The 21,117-nt window shown below is 40.3% G+C and overlaps 1 protein-coding gene across 2 annotated transcripts; it reads right to left on the bottom strand.

The window, feature by feature from the left end:
* Nucleotides 1–542: 542 nt before the first annotated feature.
* On the bottom strand, nucleotides 543–17,524 carry LOC100718196 (zinc finger protein 419-like). 2 transcript variants are annotated; one of them, XM_003466606.5, is made up of 5 exons: nucleotides 17,252–17,524; nucleotides 9,540–9,578; nucleotides 7,082–7,208; nucleotides 6,460–6,567; nucleotides 543–5,760 (listed from the first exon to the last, which is right to left on the bottom strand). In XM_003466606.5, the coding sequence occupies exons 1-5, from the start codon at nucleotides 17,282–17,284 to the stop codon at nucleotides 4,142–4,144; spliced, it is 1,926 nt and encodes a 641-aa protein (XP_003466654.2). In that variant the 5' UTR covers nucleotides 17,285–17,524; the 3' UTR covers nucleotides 543–4,141. The 2 variants fall into 2 exon arrangements, with proteins under 2 accessions (XP_003466654.2, XP_005002302.1); XM_005002245.4 differs by lacking the exon at nucleotides 9,540–9,578.
* Between the last annotated feature and the right edge of the window lie 3,593 nt (nucleotides 17,525–21,117).

The raw sequence follows: 21,117 nt of genomic DNA, 5'->3' as shown, positions 1-21,117 counted from the left end.
GCTTTGCGAAAACCTTTTACCCAAAACGACTTTTATGTCAAGGCTTTATGTGTTCTGAATCTGCCATCTCCCTGCACTGCAGAACAGTGGTAGCAACCTTTCTTTTTGCCTGGTAAATGGAATATTTTCTGGCCTTTTCTATGTAGAGGCTCTAAATTCCATGTTTTCCTGTCACTACAGAGTAATTATTTTTACACAAAAGTAACTCAGGAAAAGTTATTCCTACTTAAATGCAAATATCACGGTTGGGCTCCCAGACTGCCATCTGAGGCAGCAGAACAGGTCCAGCAGCCCAGGTATTGCCTTCTCAGTCTACAGAGAGAGCTTGTCAACCTTTTAGCTCCCTGTGGTTCCAGATGCCTTTGCAGCCAATTCCTGGCTTCAGCGTTGGATTCAGTGTATTCTTAGTTCCTGTAAGTGAATACAGTCAGAGCACTTACCTCCTTGTGTGTCTTCTGAGATCTTGGTCCTGGCACTGCCTATTTGCCATGATGAAAACTGGGTTGCAGTTGTCATATAGATGTGATAAAAAAATACTATGCTTGAGTTTTTAAAAATTTATTACAATAAAAGATACATTGCCATTAAACTCCCTCAAAATCCTTCCCTAACCCATACTTACCATTCTTGGCAATATCTTTCACTAGACTTACGGTTTCAATTTTTTTTAATTTCATCATTTTTATCACCCATTGTATGTTATTTCTACTTGTTAAGAAAATGACATTCATTTCTTATCAGTGCCTGAGGCAGAAAGTCACATTTATTCTTGATTTAATGGGTTACATACTTTTAAAAATTTCTCCTTTTTGAGAAGGGCTATGTATTTACTTTTTATTTTTTGAGGCAGGGTCTGTGTACTTCAGGCTGGCTTTAAACTCACTATGTGCCCAGGTTTGGTCTTGAACTCATGATCCTACTGCTTCAGCCTCCTGAATGCTGGGATTACAAGTGTGCACTGTCAGGCTAAATTAAAAGCAACTATTAGTACATATCTACAGTATATGACTATAGTCTCATGAGGCATTGGCACATGTACACAGCACTCTTAATTCTTTTCCATCCCCTTTCCCTATAATGGTTGTATCTTAATCTAGACTGCGTAACAGAATACCAGAGATTAGGTGGCTTAAAAATATACATCTGCTTCTCATAGGTCTGAAGCTAACAGTCTGAAATCAGGGTGCCAATATGGTTAGGTTCTTGGGGTGGCTTCTCTGCCTGGCTTACAAATGGCTGTCTTGATATATTCCAACATGGCAGAGAGAGAAAGGATTTTGGTCTCTTTTCCTACTTATGAGGCCATTAATCCTACCATTGCCTCACCTAACCTAACCTCCCAACAGCCTCACCTCCAAATGCTATCACACTGGGCAGTGGGGCTTCAATACAAGAATTTGTGTTGGGGGAGACACAGTCTGATAGCAGATTAAATCAGTTGTCATTAACACTTCGTAGATTTGTATTTTAGGTACTGAGAAGTGAACATAGGGTTTTTGTACTAAGCAACACTCTGCCCCTTTTTTATTCTGGTACAAATCTATGGCAATAAATCTGACAATTCCCACTTTTTAAAAAAAAAAACTTTTCTTTACAGACAACATGGGGGTTTATGGAGAAAATTCCATGGACTCTGCAAACAAAGCAAAAACAAGAAATACTAGTTTCCAGGATAGGAAATCAATATATAATTATACTTCTCTGTACTGACAAAGAACTGGAAATTGATATCTTATAAAGAATATTCTTTATAAGAGCATCATCCATAAAATTAAAGACTGACATACCATATGTCAAGGGTACAGATTTGGAATCAGGTAATACTAATAAAAATGTACCATGGTACAATTTTGCCATAGTCAGTCTATAGAATGATAAACATTTACCTCATTTTAATATAGGTAATGTACTTCTAGGTATTAACTAGTACAAGATTGCTAATTACAACTTTGTTATAACCCTCTACTGGAACTAATCCAAAGTCCATTAACAGATATATAGAATAACACGTTATGATATATTCATACCAAAAAAAGTACGATCCAGTAACAGAGAACACAAAAACTCATACATGCAACATGGATGAACCTCCAAATGACGGATAAAAGCCGGGCATGGTGGCGCGTGCCTGTAATCCCAGCACTCAGAGGCTGAGGCAGGAGGATTGCTGTGAGTTCAAGACCAGCCTGGGCTACACAGTGAATTCAAGGCCAGTCTGAACTGCATAGTGAAATCCTATCTCTTAAAAAAAAAAAAAGAGTAAATATTTTATGATGTCATTTATATAACATCCTAGGAAAAGCAAACTAGTTTATACTGACAGTAAATCTCTGGTGATGTAGAAGAGTCAGGGAAGATAGGAATTCTGTATGGGTGGGCATACAAGGTAACTTTGCAGGTGATGAGTATATTATCATGGTGGCTTCATGGGTTTCTACATGTTAAGACTTTAAGTCTATAATTTATATCAATTATATCTCAATATACCATCAAAAAATGGTTCCATGTAAAAATGCAGATCTTCTAGTCCTCTTTTTTTTAGACTTAGGGAAGTGGCGATACCAGTGATCAAGCTAATGACCTTGAGCTTGGCAGGTAGGTGCTGCGCTGCTGAGTTATATCCCAGGCCCCTCCTAGTCCTCTTGAAAAATCAGCTTGAGTACATATATTGACTCCACTATAATTCTCTCCATCCTTTAGGAAGACTGTTAATGAAGGTATTTCTACATGAGATAATAGTCTTTTATCTCTGGACTATAGTATCTCTTCTCTGGCTCCCATTTCCTGCCAGTGCAGCAGTGGCTTTGAAGTGAACAGCCCAAGCAGGCTACAGAAATCCAGAAAACTGCTGGATTATATACTCTGCCAGTCATTGTGGCCATAGGTAATTCATAAGTTGAATGGTCCTGAGTATATCTGCATAACCCTATCTCTCAGAGCTATGGTCACTAGACTAGAATATTTGTGAAAGCACCATTATGTAGGGTAAAACCCTAGAGCTTAAGTCATCCCCAGTTATCACTCACATACTGTTTCAGTTCCAATTATAATTATGCTTAAACAACTTCTGATTTGCCTCCAGGGAATAGGAGAAAGGCCACTGAAGTGTGTGCTCACTGAGAATACTGGAATTATACAGTTCATACTTGCCAAGTGGCAGAGGTGAGGAACCTTCAGCCAAAAGTACTGGTATTGATATACTCAGGGCCTTTGGATGAAATCAGAATGTGCAATGCAGTCCTGAGAATGTCCACGTAAGTAAAAGGAATCTTAAGTGTTGATATCCAGATGTGAGATTTAACATTTGGCTGATGGTTTCTCACAGTGTTCCTCCAATGTCCACCCTTATGGTGAATACACAGTCAGCACATCTTCCATACTCCTAAGGCCCTTCTCAGTGGGAAGTAAGTAAAGGTCACCAACTGTTATCTTTTTCAATGACTGTACTTTCCTCCTGTGCATTGACTTCTCCAATGCTTAATGAAGCCACACATGAACCTAAATAATTTTTCACATTTTTAGAACTGAGAAGTCCATTTTTCAGTATGGATTCTCTTTCTAAAGAAATATGGATTAAGGCTGGATGCTTACCCATATTTCTTGTACTGATAAGGCCTTGCTCTGATATGAACTCTGTTGTAAGTGAAGTTGGAGCCTTGGCTTAAAAAAGTATTCATATTCAATTCACTCATCTAACAGATGTGAACTTTCTGATGTACAGTAAGGCCAGAGCTTTGGCAAAACAATTTCACACACTCAGTGTACTCATCAGTCCTATTCCCAGTGGGCATTCTCTTGTGCCCAACAAGTGTAATTTTATTCTAAAAGAATGCTCTAAAATTGCTACAAAAATTTTGATTTAGTGTGAACCCTCTGAACCCATTTATATAAAAATTTTGTACATCTGTCACATAATCTCTCCAATGTGTCTATTTTGGTGCTGGATCAGATTATATATGAATGCTTCAGCCATATTCTCCAGTGTCCTTTCTCTAGTGTAGAAGAAGTATGTGTCGGCTGCTGTAGGCTTTTTCACATAGGCTGCATGCACAAGGCCTTACTTCAGTGTTGTGTTTTATGATAAATGAGGACAGTGCTTCTGCTGTAGGCTTTCTCACATTTTGTTCAATTTAGGTAGCCTTTATCCAATGTGAAATTTCTTGTGCTGAACAAGGTGGGATCTCCTGCTGTAGTTTTTACCACATTCATTACACTGATAAGGCCTTGTTCCTCTGTGAATTCTCCGGTGTACAAAGAGTCCAGAGCTTTGTTTGAAGAATTTTCCACATATGCTGCACTCATAAGGCCTTTCTTCACTGTGAATTCTCTGGTGTTGAACAAGTCCATCTTTACGGCTGAAAGCTTTTCCACATTCACTGCATTCGTAAGGTTTTGCTCCAGTATGAACTCGCTGGTGTAAATTGAGGCTTGATCTATGGCTAAAACACTTCCCACATTCAGTGCACTCATACGGCTTTTCACCAGTGTGAACTCTCTGGTGTGAAATAAGGCTAGAGCTTTCTCTAAAGAACTTCCCACATTCGGTGCATTCATAAGGCTTTTCTCCAGTATGGATTCTCTGGTGCCGAACTAGTATCACTCTGCTTCTAAAGAACTTCCCACACTCAGTGCACTCATAAGGCTTTTCTCCAGTGTGGATTCTCTGGTGCCGCACAAGTTTGTTTTTGATTCTGAACGCTTTCCCACATTCACTGCACGCATAAGGCTTTTCTCCAGTATGAACCCTCATATGTGCAGTAAGGTAAGAGCTCTGAATAAATGATTTCCCACATTCACTGCATTCATAAGGCTTTTCACCTGTGTGGAGTTTATGGTGTCGAACCAGCGTTACTTTACTCCTAAAGAATTTCCCACATTCATTGCACTGATAAGGTTTTGCTTCAGTGTGAACTCTCTGGTGTTCAATAAAGACAGAACTCTGTCTAAAGAACTTCCCACACTTGGTACATTCAAAAGGCCTTTCTCCAGTGTGGATTCTCTGGTGCTGAACAAGCCTGGATTTGCACCTGAAGGCTTTTCCACATTCACTGCACTGATAAGGCTTTATAGTAGACTGAACCCACTGGTGTAGGATGAGGCTGGAGCTTTGGCTAAAGAACTTCCCATGTTCATCATACTCACATGGTTTCTCACCAGTATGAACTCTTGGATGTGCAATAAGGACAGAGTCTGGTCTCAGGATATTTCCACTTTCCATCAGTTCTCTGTGGATTCTCTGGTGCCAAACAAGTGCAATTTTGTTACTGAAGAATTTCCCACATTCACTGCACTCATAAAGTTTTTCCTTAGTTTGAAAGGCTGTGCTGTAGCTAGTGCTTGTATGTGGATTTTGTTCATTACTCCCAACCTGGTATGGGAGATGGCCTGAACTGCCCAAGGGATCCTCTTCATCATCTATGTACATAAAGGAACTCACTGAGGTGTGTGCGCTAGAGCTGTTAACAATCACAGCTGTCTCCTCACACCTCTCAACATCTTTCTCTTCAATGTGCTGCTCCTGAATGTGCTGCTGAAGGACATCTGTAAAAAACCACAGCTGTCTTCCACAGGCCTCACATGAATGAAGCTTCTGCCCAGGGTGTATTTCTTGATGCTCAGCCAGAAATACAATGTCCTTCATCACTGGGCCACACACCTCACAAGGGCAGACTTTCTGGGTGGCAGTACCTGCATTCAGAGCCCTGACTTGTGACTCTCCTTGAGAAGATGCCTCCTCAACTTCCATTGGAAACAAACAACCTGAAAGCAGAAAATGTTACTGATATATATGGAGATTGCAATTTGTGTGAAAGGGGTGAGCCCATCACAAATACATGGCTTACACAATCAAAAATGAATACACAGGATTCTTGGGAAACTATGAGTGCTGAACTCAGCAAGAGAAAAGGCCTGTTATACTGAGCAAGGCAACATCATAACGTGAGGTCTGGACAAAATGACATAAGAGAAAGATGCTGCACAGAAAAAGTGGGCTGTGCCTCTCACTCATGTCTGTTTTGAAAAGTGCACATCTCATAACACATTGTATGTAGCTTAGTGGTAGAGATCACTGCAGAAATTATGATGAAGACTTATGGATGATCTCACATGTCAAGGGTGGAAAAAAAAAAAAAAGAGAGAGAGAATTACGGATGCCACCGTAAGCCAGAAAGGTGTGGCTAGCCAAGGGTCAGAAGTCACTGTAGAAATGACACAAAGGGGAAGAGCATTAAGGATGGGACTTGGAGGAATGAAATGAGTCATGGTATGAAAATAGCAATGGGCACTAGAGGGGTACCTGGTACCATTAGAACTCAGTTTTTTTTTGTTTTTTTTTTTTAGTACTGGGGATTAAACTCACGACCACACACTTGTAAAACAGATGCTTATGCCACTGAGCTAAATCTACAGCCCCAGAACTCAGTTTTAATGTCAAGGCATCATTCACTTCTGACTTACCAGAGCCAGTACTCCTCAAGATGGCTGGAGTAAAGTCAGCTGTGTCAGGCAGCCTGGTCTGTTTTCCCACCTCCAGCTGAACAACATGAATCCGGGAAGATATAAGTCCTAAGTGAAAGACATGGTAAGACAAAGCAAGTGAGGAAACAACAATAGTGCATGGTATTTCTATTGCACCATTGATCATAGTAAGTAAGTACAAAAAGAACTACAGAGGAACATCTTATATGAACCAGAATAATGATGTCAAAACTAGAGACCACATTGGTACTGGCAATTCCTTGCATCAAGTAACAGGAAATGTCAGTAGGAGGGAGGTAGGCACAATATAGAAGAGGTATGATGCTGAATAGTGACTCTTCAAATAAGGCCATAGTAGGTAGGAGCCACTGGGTTCACTGCAAGACTCCTGTCCCATATCTTCTCTTGCAAGGTTTCCAGTCCTAGGAGATAGGGTGGCATAGAGAAAAACAGAGAGTTTGCCGAGCTGTGACACACTCAGCACCTGCCCAAGAAACTTAAAGGAAGCAGTGTCTACAGGGGGCTGTGAGAAGCAAACAGACCCAGAAGTAAAGAAGAAAGAAAGAGCCAGGCCGTGATGGGGAAAGTGAGAGGGACTTACCCAGTGAGGCCACAAGGGCAATGTTCTCCAGCATCACATCCAAGTACAGGAGTCTCTGTGTCTCATCAAGAAGCTTCCACTCTTCCCAGGAAAAGTCCACAGCCACATCCCCAAAAGTCACTCTGCCCTACATGACAGAGAGCAAGGTCCCTGAGTAGCTTCTTCCCTTAGGAATATCCGTCTAAGTCTTGCTCCCCCTTCTCCCTAGCTCATTACACAGAAGATAACAAGGCTGGATGCCACTGCTGCTCCCTCTCCCCTCATACTTCTACTGGTCTCTGTGTTACTCATGACCATTAAGACATGTGTGTAGATAAATGCTATCAAAGCTGTGAGCTCATCACACAAAGGACCCCATCCCCTCTTCTCACAGTAAATTTCTCTGGGCTCCAAATTCATGCCTCTGTACAAACAAACACAAGCTCATTTTTTCCCCTAGAGCTCGGAGGGCCAAGTACCTTGGATCATCATGTCATCTTCCTTGTACTTCTTACCTCCTACGACCACTGACAACCCCACTGCTCCCTATAGGCATCTTCTCACCTTTCTACTTTCCGCTATGCACTCCAGAAAGTGCTTAGGACATGCAACCTTGACTCTATCCTGCCACAGACCTCTGATGGCTCAAAGTCCCAAAGGAAGCCTGGAGCCCTCCTCTCCAATTCACTGACTATCTCCCATGTCAGCCATGAGCCTGGGTAAAGCTCACCAGGCTGACACAGGTCACCACAAAAGTCTGGTGAACCTTTAAAGGATAGAATAAGCACAGGCCCTGGTCTTACTGTCAATTCACTTCCATTAATGTTGTGTTTCTACAACCATCTCATGGCATTCTCCTTGGAAGCCTTGTCCCATTATCAGATCCACCCTCTGCCTCCTATTCTCTCTCAATGCTGGTTATAATGTTTACCAACTCCATTTAGGAGCCCAAAAAAGGGACCTAGTCCTTCAACCCTGCCCTCACATTCCATGGTTGTTATGGCTTGAATATTAAATGTCCTCAAAAGCTAATGTATTGAAGCTCGGTTTCCAGCTGATGGCACTACTAGGAGATGATGGATCCTTTAGATCATAGTGCCTAAATGAAGGACATTAGGGCACTGAGGGCACGCCCTTGAAAAATATAATAGGATCTTGGCACCTTTCTCTCTCTTTACTATCTGGCTGCCATTAAGTGAAAAGCTTTGCTCCATGATTCACTTCCCACCATGATGCCCTGCCTTACCACAGCCCAAAACAATGAGGCAAACTGCCATGAACTAAAACTTCCAAAACCGTGAGTGTAAATAAATCTTTCTTCCTGTGAAGTTCTTTTATCAGGTATTTTTTTACTATGACAAAAAGCTACTAACACAGTGCACATTAGTGGTTTTGCCCTCACTCACCATCTAAAGATCTCCTCTCAAATATATTTAGTGTCTCACAACCTACCCTGGTCTACACACCTTGTTATGTCTGCATCTGAACATCCTGAACTCCAGACCTGTTTGTTGTTGAGCTATCCACTCAGTACTTCTACTTGAAAGTCTCTGGAACATTTCTGACTTAATATGTCCAAAACCTAATTCCTAATGTTCTCCCTGAAATTCATTCCCACACGGGCTGGGGATATAGATCAGTGACACAATACCTGCTTGGCAAGCCTAAGGTCCTAGAGTTCGATTCCCAGTACTCCCCCCAAAAAAAAGAAAAAAAGAAATTCACTTCTACAACTGACTTCTTCCCTTGGTAAATATGTTATATCTGACTGTTCACATCAGAAAGTGCAGTCAGATTCCTAAGATACTCTACCTCCGTGGCTACCACTCCTACTTGGCCAAAATCAATATTCATCTAGACTACTATAGTAACCTCCTTCATTGCCCCTAATATCTATACTTCACTTTGCAGCCAAGGGAAATCTGCTAATCCTTGATTCAGGTTACCTCTATTCTAAATGTTCCTTGGCAAGAGGCATGTTGGCACACACTTGTAATCCCAGCACTCAGGAAGACTGAAGCAAGAGGATTGCCATGGTTCAAGGCCAGCCTGGTCCATATAATGAGACTGTCTCACAAAACCAAATCAAACCAGAAATGTTTCTTGGCTCATAACATGAAGAAAACTGACACATATGCTCAGCCTGCTGTCTGGGTCTTCCTCCATACCCTCTGTTCCAAAACATAATGGAGACCTTCAGTTTCTAAATATTTCCAGCTCTGTTTCCCCTACACATACCTGCACATATTGGTCCCCTGTGCTTCTAATACCATTTGTGCAGCATTCTAGAGGCTGCCAGAAAGATGACTTCTCCATATAACCCTCAGTTTAGATTTGAGTCCCTAAGTCTGAGGGAACCTTAGAGACCCTAGACCTCATGGCCAGGGCCTTAGCCAGTACACCACTCCAGGACACCATAATTAAAGACCATATGGTTGGGAGATAAAGAGGCCATGAGTCTGAGACACCTTCTACTCACCTGTGCATGGTTAGTAAGCACTTCTGCACCCATAGGTACCTGTGAAAAGAATAAGACTGTGGGCAATGGGCATTCATGGTGAGGTCTTGAGGGTTCATCCAACCCCTCAAACCTGCTCTGGAGCAAGGTGACATTAAGGACTAACTTATGGGCCTCATTTATTAGGATGGCCTTTCATCAGTTATTTGGTAGTGGATGGATCAACTTCCCTATGCCTCAATGCTTCTGTAAGTCTGGGCTTCCCTTAGAAAATTTACTGAAAGAAACTTGCAATTGTAAATTCTGGGTCTTGAAATGTATTTAAATCTTCTCCCTAATACTCATATGTTTAGATCAATTTTACAGGTCTACACCTGTTAATCTAAGCAACTCTCTTGAAGGCAACAATACACAATATTACAATCATTGTCAAATTCCTATCATCTTGTTTTGTAAACCTATACTGTTACTGTATTTGCTTTCTTGTTATTCATATTGCTTGTTTTTCTTTCTGTGTTTATACTGACTATATTTCTTTATTTCTTTTCATTTTTATCAGTACCGGGGATTGAACTCACGACTGCCTGCTTGCAAGGCAGGTACTTATGCCGCTGAGCTAAATCCTCAGCCCCTTATACTGACTATATTTCAATCACATCTGCTATGTTTGTAATAATTGACTAAAAAGTACCTGTGGCTGCTCTATTTACTTTTTTAAGCTTATATTATTTTCTTATTAATTTACTGTTCTTACAGACTTCTGGCTATTTAGTCATTTACTAAAAAATCAGTTATACTATAACTGTTACTAATTTCACTTGGGACATTAAATGAGGTCTCTTTAAAAAACAATGCTCGGTGTGCTGACATGTGCCTGTAATCCCAGAACTTGGAGGCTGAAGCGAGCTGATCACTGAGTTCCAAGCCAGCCTGGGGTACATAGCAAGACTCTGCCTCAGACATAAACAAAGAAACAAATAAAAAATAAAAGGCTTATAGTTTTCAAAATTCAAAATATTTATATAACAACAAAATTTTCTTAAAATGTTGATCTGCTCTTGGGGCTGGGGATTTAGCTCAGCGGCATAAGCGCCTGCCTTGCAAGCAGGCAGTCGTGAGTTCGATCCCTGGTACCGATAAAAATGAAAAAGACAAAAAAAAAAAAAATGTTGATCTGCTCTTGATGACAATACTCTATCTAGAAGACCCCAAAAACTCCACCAAACAAAAGACTACTAGAGTTAATAAGCAAATTCTGCAGCATAGCTAGATATAAAGTCAACACTCAAAAAAAAAATCAATAGTATTCCCGTATGTAAACAACAAGCTCACTGAGAGAGAAATTATAGAAACAACACTTCTTATAATAACATCCAAAAAAAGAAAAACACTTAGGAATCAATCTAACAAAGGATGTAAAAGATCTATACATTGAAAATTACAGTACCCTGAAAAAGAAGATTAAAGAGGGTATCAAAAAATGGAAAGATATTCCTTCCTCATGGATGGGAAGAACCAACATTGTGAAAATGGCCACACTTCCAAAACTGTTCAAATTTAATGCAATCCTGATCAAAATACCATTAGCATATCTCACAAATCGACAAGGAAAAGAATTCCTAAAATTCATTTGGAAATGGAAGAGATCTAGAATAGCAAAAGCAATCCTGGGCAACAACAAAGGCAAGGCAGGAGGCCCCTCAATCCCTGACTTGAAATTATACTACAAAGCTATTATGATAAAATCAGCACGATACTGGAAAAAAAAAAAACCCAAACCACCCAAACAAACAAACAGTAAGACCTGAGGATTAGTGGAAGACTAGAAAATGCAGACACAATTACAGAGACACTAAGTCACCCTCTCCTTCACAAAGGGACCAAACATGTTCACCAGAAGAAAACGTTTTTAATACATGGTGCTGGTAAAAAAAATAAATGATGCTGGAAAAACTGGCTTTCCATATGCCAAAGACTAAAACTAGACATATGTCTATCATGCACCAAAATAAGTCAAAATGGACCAATATCTAAATATTAAAAGAGCCAGGTTTGGTGGCGCACTCCTGTAATCCCAGTGCTTGGGAAGCTGAGGCAGGAGGAGTACTGCAAGTTCAAGACTAGCCTGGGCTACAAAGTGAGACTCTGTCTCAAAAAGCCAATAAATAAATAAATATTAAGACAGAAGCACTAATGGATTTGGAAAAAAATTTTAAGAACAAAACAAACACTAAATCTATTGGAAAAAAAGTAGAAATCTTGAAGAAATATGGGTAGGCAGAAAGTTCATGAACAAAACACAAACTGCACAATAAGTACTTCAAAGAATCAACAACTGGGATCTCATCTTATCAAAAAATTTTTGCACATCAAAAGAACTCATCAACAGAGTGAAAAGACACCCCACAGAATAGGAAAATATTTTAGCCAACAGTCTCTCAGCCAAAGTTCTATCTGGAACATATAAAGAATTGAGAACATGCACTTCTCAGACGAAGAAATACAAATGGCAAGTAAATATATGAAAAAACATTCAACAACACTGGCCATTTGAGAAATGAGAAATAAAACAACACCAAGATTCCATCTCACTCCATAAAGAATGACTATCAATAAGAAATCAACCAGTAACAAATGCTGGAGAGGCTGTGGGGAAAAAGGAACCCTTGTGCATTACTGGGGGGAGTGTAGACTGGTAAAACCACTGCAGAAATCAATTGGAGATTCTTTAAAAAACTAGAATTAGAGGTTCCATTCGACCCAGTTAGTCCCCTTTTGAGTATTTTCCCAGAAGAATTGAAAACATCATACCACAATGATATATGTGCACCTATGTTTATAGCAGCACAATGTCATAGCTAGGTCTTGGAAACAACCCAAATGCTCATCAACTGAGGAATGGATAAAAAAGATGTGTTACTTTTATACAATGGAGTACTACTCAGCTATAAAGAAGGCTTTTATAAGTAAAGAGATGCTACTTGAGACCATATTCACAAGTAAAATAAATTAGACTCACACACATAATCATATTGTCTCCCTACTGTAAAAAACTGAAAGAGTAAGTAAGACCCAAAATATACAATGGATATTGTGAAAGTGAAAGGCGAAGAAACTGCTCCAAAAGAAGGAACAACTGAGATAGGGAGGAGAAAAAAATGGAGAGAAAAGATATATAAAAGATAATTATAGTATTAATCTGTTCATCAAAAAGATAATTTGTGTTTTCATTGTTTTATCTGAGTGACACTTTCAAAGATAACAATATGCAATATATATTAACCATTGTTAATGTTCTATTATGTTGCTTTGAAATTCTGTATCAGTTTTTTTTTTTCCCATTTAAAAATAAAATGTTGGGGGCTGGGGATTTAGCTCAGCGGCATAAGTACCTGCCTTGCAAGCAGGTGGTCGTGAGTTCGATCCCCGGTACCAGAAAAAAAGAGAAAGAAAAAGAAAAAGAAAAAAAAAAAAAGTTGATCTACTCTTGGTAAAATTTACAAAAAGTAGGCTAAAAAAATTTTATATTTTTTGCTATTGGGCTCTTAATTACTTTTAAAAATACTTTTAAGAGAGTTAAAAATTTATTTAAATGTAAACTTGTTATAAAGTGTTTTAATTATACTGATCTAAAGACTAATTTTTGTCAAAATGCAGTTTATAAACTTAAACATACATGTTTGATACAAAGCAACTAATAAGTGCTCTTCTATATAATATATACTACATCTAAACATCAAGCATATATAAAGTGATCAAAATCTTTTGCCTTCTCTGCTTTGTATCTGATACAATTTAGTTCTGCTATTTAATCTACATTTGATCTATATACAGCTGGAGCATACCCTGGGCAGCTAAGGCAGGAGGACCACAAGTTCCAGCCCAGCTGTGCAACTTACTGAGACCTGGTGTCAAAACAAAACTAAGAAAAATGTCTGCTGATGTCTCTCAGTACAAAGGCCCTCAGTTCAATCTCTAGTATACAAAAACAAAACTTGAAACAAAAGAAAATACCACCAATACCTCTATATCTATTGGCTCTAACTAAACAGTTTTAAAAATTGTATAAATGAGGTACACTTGTATTTTGGGCAGGTCTATCCGTGGTCGTTAACTAATCTAGTTAACTAGTCCTAAACTAATAGGGGCTATGCTTTGACTTTTGTCAATGCTATTACCCTATGTACAACTACTAAAGGGTTCTAAATTTTGCTTCAAAAAAGAAAACCAGAGCGGGTACATGCACATATATCAATAGATACAGGTAAAGAAAATAAATAAAAAAACTCTAACAAGACTCTTGGAAACAGCTTTCTAAACAAAGCTACCATGCCCAAGTAATATATATCTTATTGTGATTTAGTCTTAAACCCCCAGCAAAAAAGTATGACCAAAAGGTAAATAATTAAAAACACTGCCAGGTGTAGGTGGCATACATCTATAATTTCAGCACTTGGGAGGCACCTCAAGTTTAAGGCCAGCCTGAGTTAAACAGTGAGTTCAGACCATCATGAACCTCATAGCAAGACCCTGTCTCACAAATAAACAAAAACGTAAAACCAGAACTAAACCAGACATAAAAAGGAGTTTCATGGGCCAAGGATATAGCTCAGTGGTACAAACACCTGCTGGCAAGCGTAAGGTCCTAAATTTGATTCCTGGTACCACAAAACAAAAAACATGAAAAAGGAGCTTTAAACAATGCTCCAGCTGTTACTGATAGTTTCCAGCCACTCCTCTAATATCTTAACCAACAGCCATTAGAGGTATTCCCAGTTTTACTAGCTTTTCCAAAAATACGTCCTTCAGCCTATCTTAATATACTGCTTTGTGAGCTGGGGATTTAGCTCAGGGGCATAAGTGCCTGCTTTACAAGTGTGTAGTCGTGAGTTCGATTCCTCAGTACCAATTAAAAAAAAAAAGCAATATACTGCTTTGTGTCCCTGCCAAGGGGCATATGTACCCTTGAATAAACATTTGGCTTTCTGTACAGGTTTGATAATAAAATGCCAATATAAACCTGGCATGGTGGTACATCCCATAATCTTAGCATTGACAGACTGAGGTAAGAGGTTCCCAGTGCTGGTAATACAGAGACTGGTCTCAAAACAAAAGATCTTGGGACACAGCTTAGTGTGAAGGCCTTGGGTTCAATATCCAAGAATACATAAGTGAATGAATGAATGTAAAAAGAAGATAATGAAAATTGTAATGTTAAAACTTGGCATGATGGCACACACCTGTAATCCCAGTACTTGAGAGCCTGAGGCAGAAGGATCACCCAAGTTTTAGGCTAGGGCGGGCAACATGGTGAGTTCACGATCAGCTTAAACTACATAGCTACATAGACTCTGTCTCAAACAAATAAAATTATTAAGAAAAACTGCAGCTGGGCATGGTGGCGTAGTCCTGTAATCCCAGCACTTGGGAGGCTGAGGCAGGATTGTTGCAAGTTTGAGACCAACCTGGGTTACAAAGTGAGCCCAAGACTAGCCTAAACCGCACAGTGAGACCCTGTCTCAAAAAAAAAAAAAAAAAAAAAAGAAAAGAAAAGAAAAAAAAGAAAAACCGCAGCTTCAGGACACAAAAGTTATGCAAGCCTTTTTTCTTTCTAGAAAATTCACCGCCCCCCCCCCCAACACACACATATACTTTTTCCTAAGGATTTAAACACATTAGCCTGGGCTTGTGGTTTTCACCTGTATATTACACTTTCTCTTACAGAAAATGGACATATTTCAACTTGAAACAGAAGATTTGCATTCTAACAGCCTGCCAGTATATGGTAGGTACTTCCATCTGAGGAGATCCCTAAGTCTACATAAAAACCCTTACTCTTAACCAGTGTCTCTCTCTTGAGTCTGCATTCTATTCTGTGTCCTGTTGAATTCTGTCCTTAAACCTCTCACGAATGCATCTTGTAAATTCTTTTTCTGTGAAGGAAGTTAGCAAACCTATAACCTATCCTATGCGTGAAGTAAACTGAAGTTCCCCATCCTTGCTTTAAGGACCTCCTTGTGCTGTGACAGCATCTTTTAATACTTTCTTCTAAAGCAGTGGGACTTAAAAAAAAATTTTTTTTTGCAAAAAACAAAGCAAAACAAACCCAACACTGACTGTTTGAGTCTAAAGAAGCCCAATAGGTAACTAAAAGTAGAACAAAGACTTTTGACCTTTATTTTGTGCCCTCTGTTAGCCTAAAGTGTGGAGTCACACCTCTTTTCAGTTCTATAGCTAAGTATGTTAATTATTTGGGAAGTTTCAGTCAAAAGGTTAGAAAAACAGGTGAATTGGTCCCCAATTTACATAACATCATCATCCCCTTTCAAAACTGAGGATATCAGTCGGTCGAGCTGGTGCTCACCTGTGATCCTAACCCTTGAGGCTGATGCAGGAGGACCACTGGAGTTTTGAGGCCACCCTGAATTACAAAGTGCGTTTAAGACTAGCCCAAACTACATGAAACTCTCTCAAGAAGACAAAACCAATATCAAGATAAAGGATTTACAGACACATGCGACTATGTCCACAACTCGGAATCATTAAGCTTCTAAGATGACTGCCCTAAATTGAGTGTCACGTGGCTTCCAGGAGACTCTTAAAGAGACTGAGACTGCGCCGGGCGTGGCTCACGCCTGTAATCCCAGCACTCGGGAGACTGAGGCAGGAGGATCGTTGCGAGACCAGCCTGAGTCACAAAGTGAGTTCAAGACCAGCCTGAACTGCATGAGACCCTGTCTGAAAAAGACGAAAAAGAAAAAAAAAAAAAAAAAAAAGAGAGAGGGAGAGACTGAGACTGTCCCAAGCAAAAATAACCACCTAATGAAAATTTAAGTGGTTCCCTCAAGCAAAAGGACTTCTCCCAGGGCCATGTCGCAAAAGCAGAATTGAGGTCATGACCAACCAGCCTCTAGTCCACTCCAGAAAATATTGAAAACCTGTCTTGATTTTTTTTCAGCTCAATTTGAGCCACCTCTTCAGATCTGCACTATCAGTTTCTTAAATCGAAGCCTCTGTCTATCCTCTTTTGCTTTCCGTTATAGGGCCAGCATAAAAGAATTTTGTCAGTTCCTCGAGCTTAATTAAGTCCTTGACCTTTCTCTTACTCTCCAATTAAATCCACCGCCTACAAATCCTGTTTCAGTTTTAACTTTCATTTTCAGCGAAGGGAGGACCCGCGGCAGTCAACAGCACTAGTGCTCTGGCTACATTACAGCAATCATCCAGGAGTCGGCAGAGGTAACCTCTTCAAGGTTTCCTCAAGTTTCACTCTATCGCTCCTCTGCCCTTTGCTTGACAGCCTATAAGAAACCTTTTAGTCTCAACTCAGAGCGATTCTGAGTTCTGGTCCCTCCGGATAAGCCGCCACAGCGTCCTCCGAATGTGGGCCTAATCACAGACAGCCGAGCCACACGTGACTCATCCTCCGCTCAGGCTGCCAAACCACGCGTGACTCATCCCTCGCTCACGCTGCCAAGCCACGTGTGACTCATCCCCCAGCAATTTCCTAAAGACAGGAGACAGGCCACAAATTCCCTAAAGTGCCCCCTCGATCCCAACTCCAGCTCCTCACATTGCGGCCCTTTCCGCTCTCTAGCTCGCGGAGCGACAGAAACCGGGAACGCAACCTTCAGACTGAAACAGCCAAGAGCGCGTGCCCAGCGGTGGGGTCTGTAGGATTGGGAGGTGAGAGTCTGGACTGATTAGATCGGTGAAGGGGGCGCAACACTAACCTGAACCGGGTCCTTCCGGGCAAGCGTCACCATCAAAGCCTGTAGGTGGGATAAAGCCACAAGAGGCGGACTCCGCCGTAACTGCAGTCACTCCGCAGCGCCCTTTGGTAATCCTCAGAGCCGTCTCCGTCAGCGGGGACTACACTAGCTCTCCAGTCTTTCTGCTCACTCTATGTCTATCCACTGACCGCTGAAAAATCGCGTGCAGTAGGCAGATACCAGAGAGCCCAAGATGACTGTCGCCAGGTGTGCGCCGGAAGCCCCGCCTTGACGCCCGTCGGTGGCACGGAAAAGCCCTTTCATAGGTCGAGCTTAGCAGGAGCACAGCGCAGGTCCTCTGGGTAATGTAGTCCCCAAGGAACACGGCCTTGGCTTTGTGGACTACCAAATGCAAGCAGAGAGAAAAGACATCTAGAAGGGCTTTAAGAAAAACAGATTCGACACTCCTAACACTAAACAGCTCTTTTTTGTTTGTTTCTTAATACTGTGGACTGGGCAAGGGTCTTCGCACAGAACTACACTGCGATCCTTTTTAAATTTTTATTTGGGATAGGGTCTTGCTAAATTCACCAGACTGGGTTTGAATTTGAATTTGAATTTGTAATCCTCCTGCCTCAATTTCCAAGAGGACTGGCATTATAGGCTGTGCCCACAAGCCTACTGATCATACTCTTGTTTTTTTTTTTTTTTTTTTTTTTTTTTTTTGAGACAGGGTCTCACTATGCATTTCAGGCTGACCTTGAACTCACTTTGTAATGGAGGCTGGCATCGAACTCAAAGTGATTGCTTCAGCCTCCTTAGTGCTAGGATTATAGGCATGCACCACTACACATGGCTTACTGCTCTTACAGAGTTTGGTGACACAGGCCTATAATCCTGTACTTTTAAGAGCCTAAATTCTAGCCCAAACTGGACAGTTGAGCAATTTACCAAAATCCTGTCTCAAAATAAAAAATTTATAAAGGTCTGAAGATGGATGTAGTTCAGTGAAAAGGTCCTGGATTCAAATTCAATCCCCAATATTTACAAGGAAAGAAAAAAAAGAAAAGAGCGGAGCCATGTGTGGTAGTGCAGGCCTGTAACTGCAGCACTCAAGAGGCTGAGACGGGAGGATCACTGCAAACTCAAGGCCAGCCTAGGTTTCATCTTGAGATCCAAGGTCAGGGTGAAATATATAGTGAGACCTTGTCTCAAAAAAAAAAAAAAATTAAAAAAGAAAGTAAGTAAAGGAAAAGACAGAAACGAAAACACTCATTCAGATTTCCATGCAGTATAGTCTGCAGGGCATCACAGCAATGTTTAAAGACACTATTTCATGTACTTTTCCAGCCCCAAAATCAAATAAATTGCAGTACCATAAAGTCACTCTGAAGTAAACTGCACTCACTGTTACATTTTTTCTCTTTAAACCCGTGTAGACTAAAGCTTTGGGATTCATTCTACAGCACATTTGAAGCCCATGGGACAGATGTTGCATGTGGTTGTGGAGGAACGTGTCTCTCTCTGCACTGGTTCTGACAGAAGCTTCCTGACACATAAAGCCATTGTTTGTGTTCAACCCAGAAACAATACTGTTTTATCTTAGTAGTATTTCTTACTTGATCTTCTTACACATTTTAAAGAAAAAAAACCAGAACCAGACTATATTTAAAATAGTAAAGGCAAATTTTGTTCATAAAATATTATAGTAGAAGAAGACAGACCCAATACAGAATTGGGATCAAATCTGAACGCAAAACCAAGCGTGGTGGTACACACCTGTAATCCCAGCACTCATCTGGCAGAGGCAAAAGGGTCACTAAGAGTTCAGGGCCAGCCTGGGCTACATAGTGAGTTCAAGGCCAGCCTGAACTAATCAGTGCTTTGTCTTAGGTCAAACCAAAAAATTTGAACACAACAAATATAAGTTTGGAATTATAGAAAAGGAGCAGGACAAGCGTCAGCAGATGGAAAATAACTAAGAGAAAATTGTAGCGTGGCATAGTTGACGCCATCTTGAGCCCTGCATTTAACTAGTGCCCTGTATGTGACCCAGGAAAATGGAAAATTACCCAGGATATAAGTCCCATGAAAAAAGCAGAATGAGCTGTACCCACAGGAGAAAAATTAACCCGCTCAACAAAAGAAGCAGGATACAGCTTTCAACCAAAAATTAATGTAAGATCCTAGCTAAATTGTTTCCAACAGGATGTCTTTTGTGATTCTCTCTTTTAAAAACTCTGTAACTGTCTTGAGCCAATGCAGCTCCTGAGGTTCTTGGGGTTAAAGACTGAGAGAGGATGAGAAAAATAAAGAAAAGACAGGTCAGGTGGAGCCCTTAAGTTCCTGAAGGGAGGAAAGGAACTGCTCAACCACCATAGCACCTTTATTTATACTGGGCAAGATGATGTCAATTTCAGCCGGTCTGCCTAGCAACCCATAACTTGTTTATATAGCTTGTTTTGGTCTTTCTGTTTTTTCTGGGCTGGCCTTGCTTTAGCATACACATGTGATCAGTCTCAGTTTCAGTGGCTGCCTACATGTAACTTTCCAGTTCGGTGCCACTTATTTGGACCGTGAAACGAGGGGGTCATTATATAAGTAGTTCTGAGTTCAGTTAATTAAATTTCAGATTTATCAGTTTGGCTGCTTGGATTCCTATACTGTTGTTCAAGAACCCACCTCAAAAGTATCAAGAATCTGGAGACTTTTTTTTTTAGTACCAGGGATTGAACTTGCGACCTTGCGGATAATGCTAAGTCAAATCCCCTGCCCACAAATCATTACAAAGGCCGTCAATTTAAATGGCTTAACAGGATTCTTGCTGAAAGCAGGCCAAGGTATCAGATGTCACTTGAATGGTGTGGGTTGAGAAAATTGACCACTCATAAATTCAGGGTGATCAGATATATGAAGTGAAGAACTGAACCGATGTAGCGAGATATTTGCTTCTTCTGCATCTAGGCAACACAGGCTTGGTATGGAAGAACCCCATGGCTGAAGCATATAGTGCTTAGAAGCACCTGACAAAAATTCAATGAAGAAGAGTCTCTTCATTCCTTGTCAGAGGGAAAAACAGACATTCTGTTTTCTTTTGAACAGTTTATTTCCCAGTCAGTCACCTTTTAAAAACCAGCTGAACCATCTATTGAGACTTGATTGTAGGGAATTTTTTTTTTTTTGGTAAGGAGTTTTTGCTGGTTGTGAAGAGTTTCTACGAAAATAATTTTTTTAAAAAAAGACTAATTGCTGAATATTTGTAGCATGACTGCCTGTTGATAGGACTGCATGTTCCCATAAAATTTTCTGAGTGATCTGCCAAGTAGCACCTACAAAGTTTGCCTATACACAATTTGTTGTGAGTTCTCTGAAACTCATGTTATGTCATCCAAGTTTCAGCTTATAGGGCTTTTGAAGAGGAAGAGTTTTAATTTTCAGTGGTGTCAAGTGGGTAGGAAAAAATTGAAACACTAACGACTGATAAAATGTGTTAGAAAGCATAACTTTAAATGGAAAGATAAAAAATGAGATTAAAAAATGTCTCAAAGACTATGAACAAAACTATAATCTTATTACCCAAAAAGGTGCAATATAGTTTCCCACAGGAGCACAAATCTTCTACAGTCACCACCCATTTAACTCTTTTTTTTTTTTTGGTCTTTTTGAGACAGGGTCTCACTATGCAGTTCAGGCTGGCCTTGAGCTCACTTTGTAGCCCAGGCTGGTCTTGAACTTGCAATGATCCTCCTGCCTCAGCCTCCTGAGTGGTGGGATTACAGGAGTGAGCCACCATGCCCACCCATTTAACTCTTATTTACAAAATACAAGTCTGATCTCTTTAGAGCTGGCCTGATTATTTCTATAAATTCAGAAAAATAACATTGAAC

Source organism: Cavia porcellus, unplaced genomic scaffold (genome assembly GCF_034190915.1).
Source record: "Cavia porcellus strain 051 isolate PalLab524CR breed Dunkin Hartley unplaced genomic scaffold, mCavPor4.1 scaffold_7, whole genome shotgun sequence".
NCBI classification, from domain to species: Eukaryota; Metazoa; Chordata; class Mammalia; order Rodentia; family Caviidae; genus Cavia; species Cavia porcellus.
Note: the sequence above shows the minus strand (reverse complement) of the source record. Positions and strands in the feature narration are given on the sequence as shown.

Coding starts and splice junctions, on each gene's coding strand:
- LOC100718196 (XM_003466606.5), bottom strand. CDS start 17,284: ATGGTGACGCTTGCCCGGAAGGACCCGGTTCAG. Junction 7,209..9,539: donor TGCTTACTAACCATGCACAG/GTGAGTAGAAGG, acceptor TCTGTCATGTAG/GGCAGAGTGACTTTTGGGGA. Junction 5,761..6,459: donor CTTGAGGAGTACTGGCTCTG/GTAAGTCAGAAG, acceptor TTCTGCTTTCAG/GTTGTTTGTTTCCAATGGAA.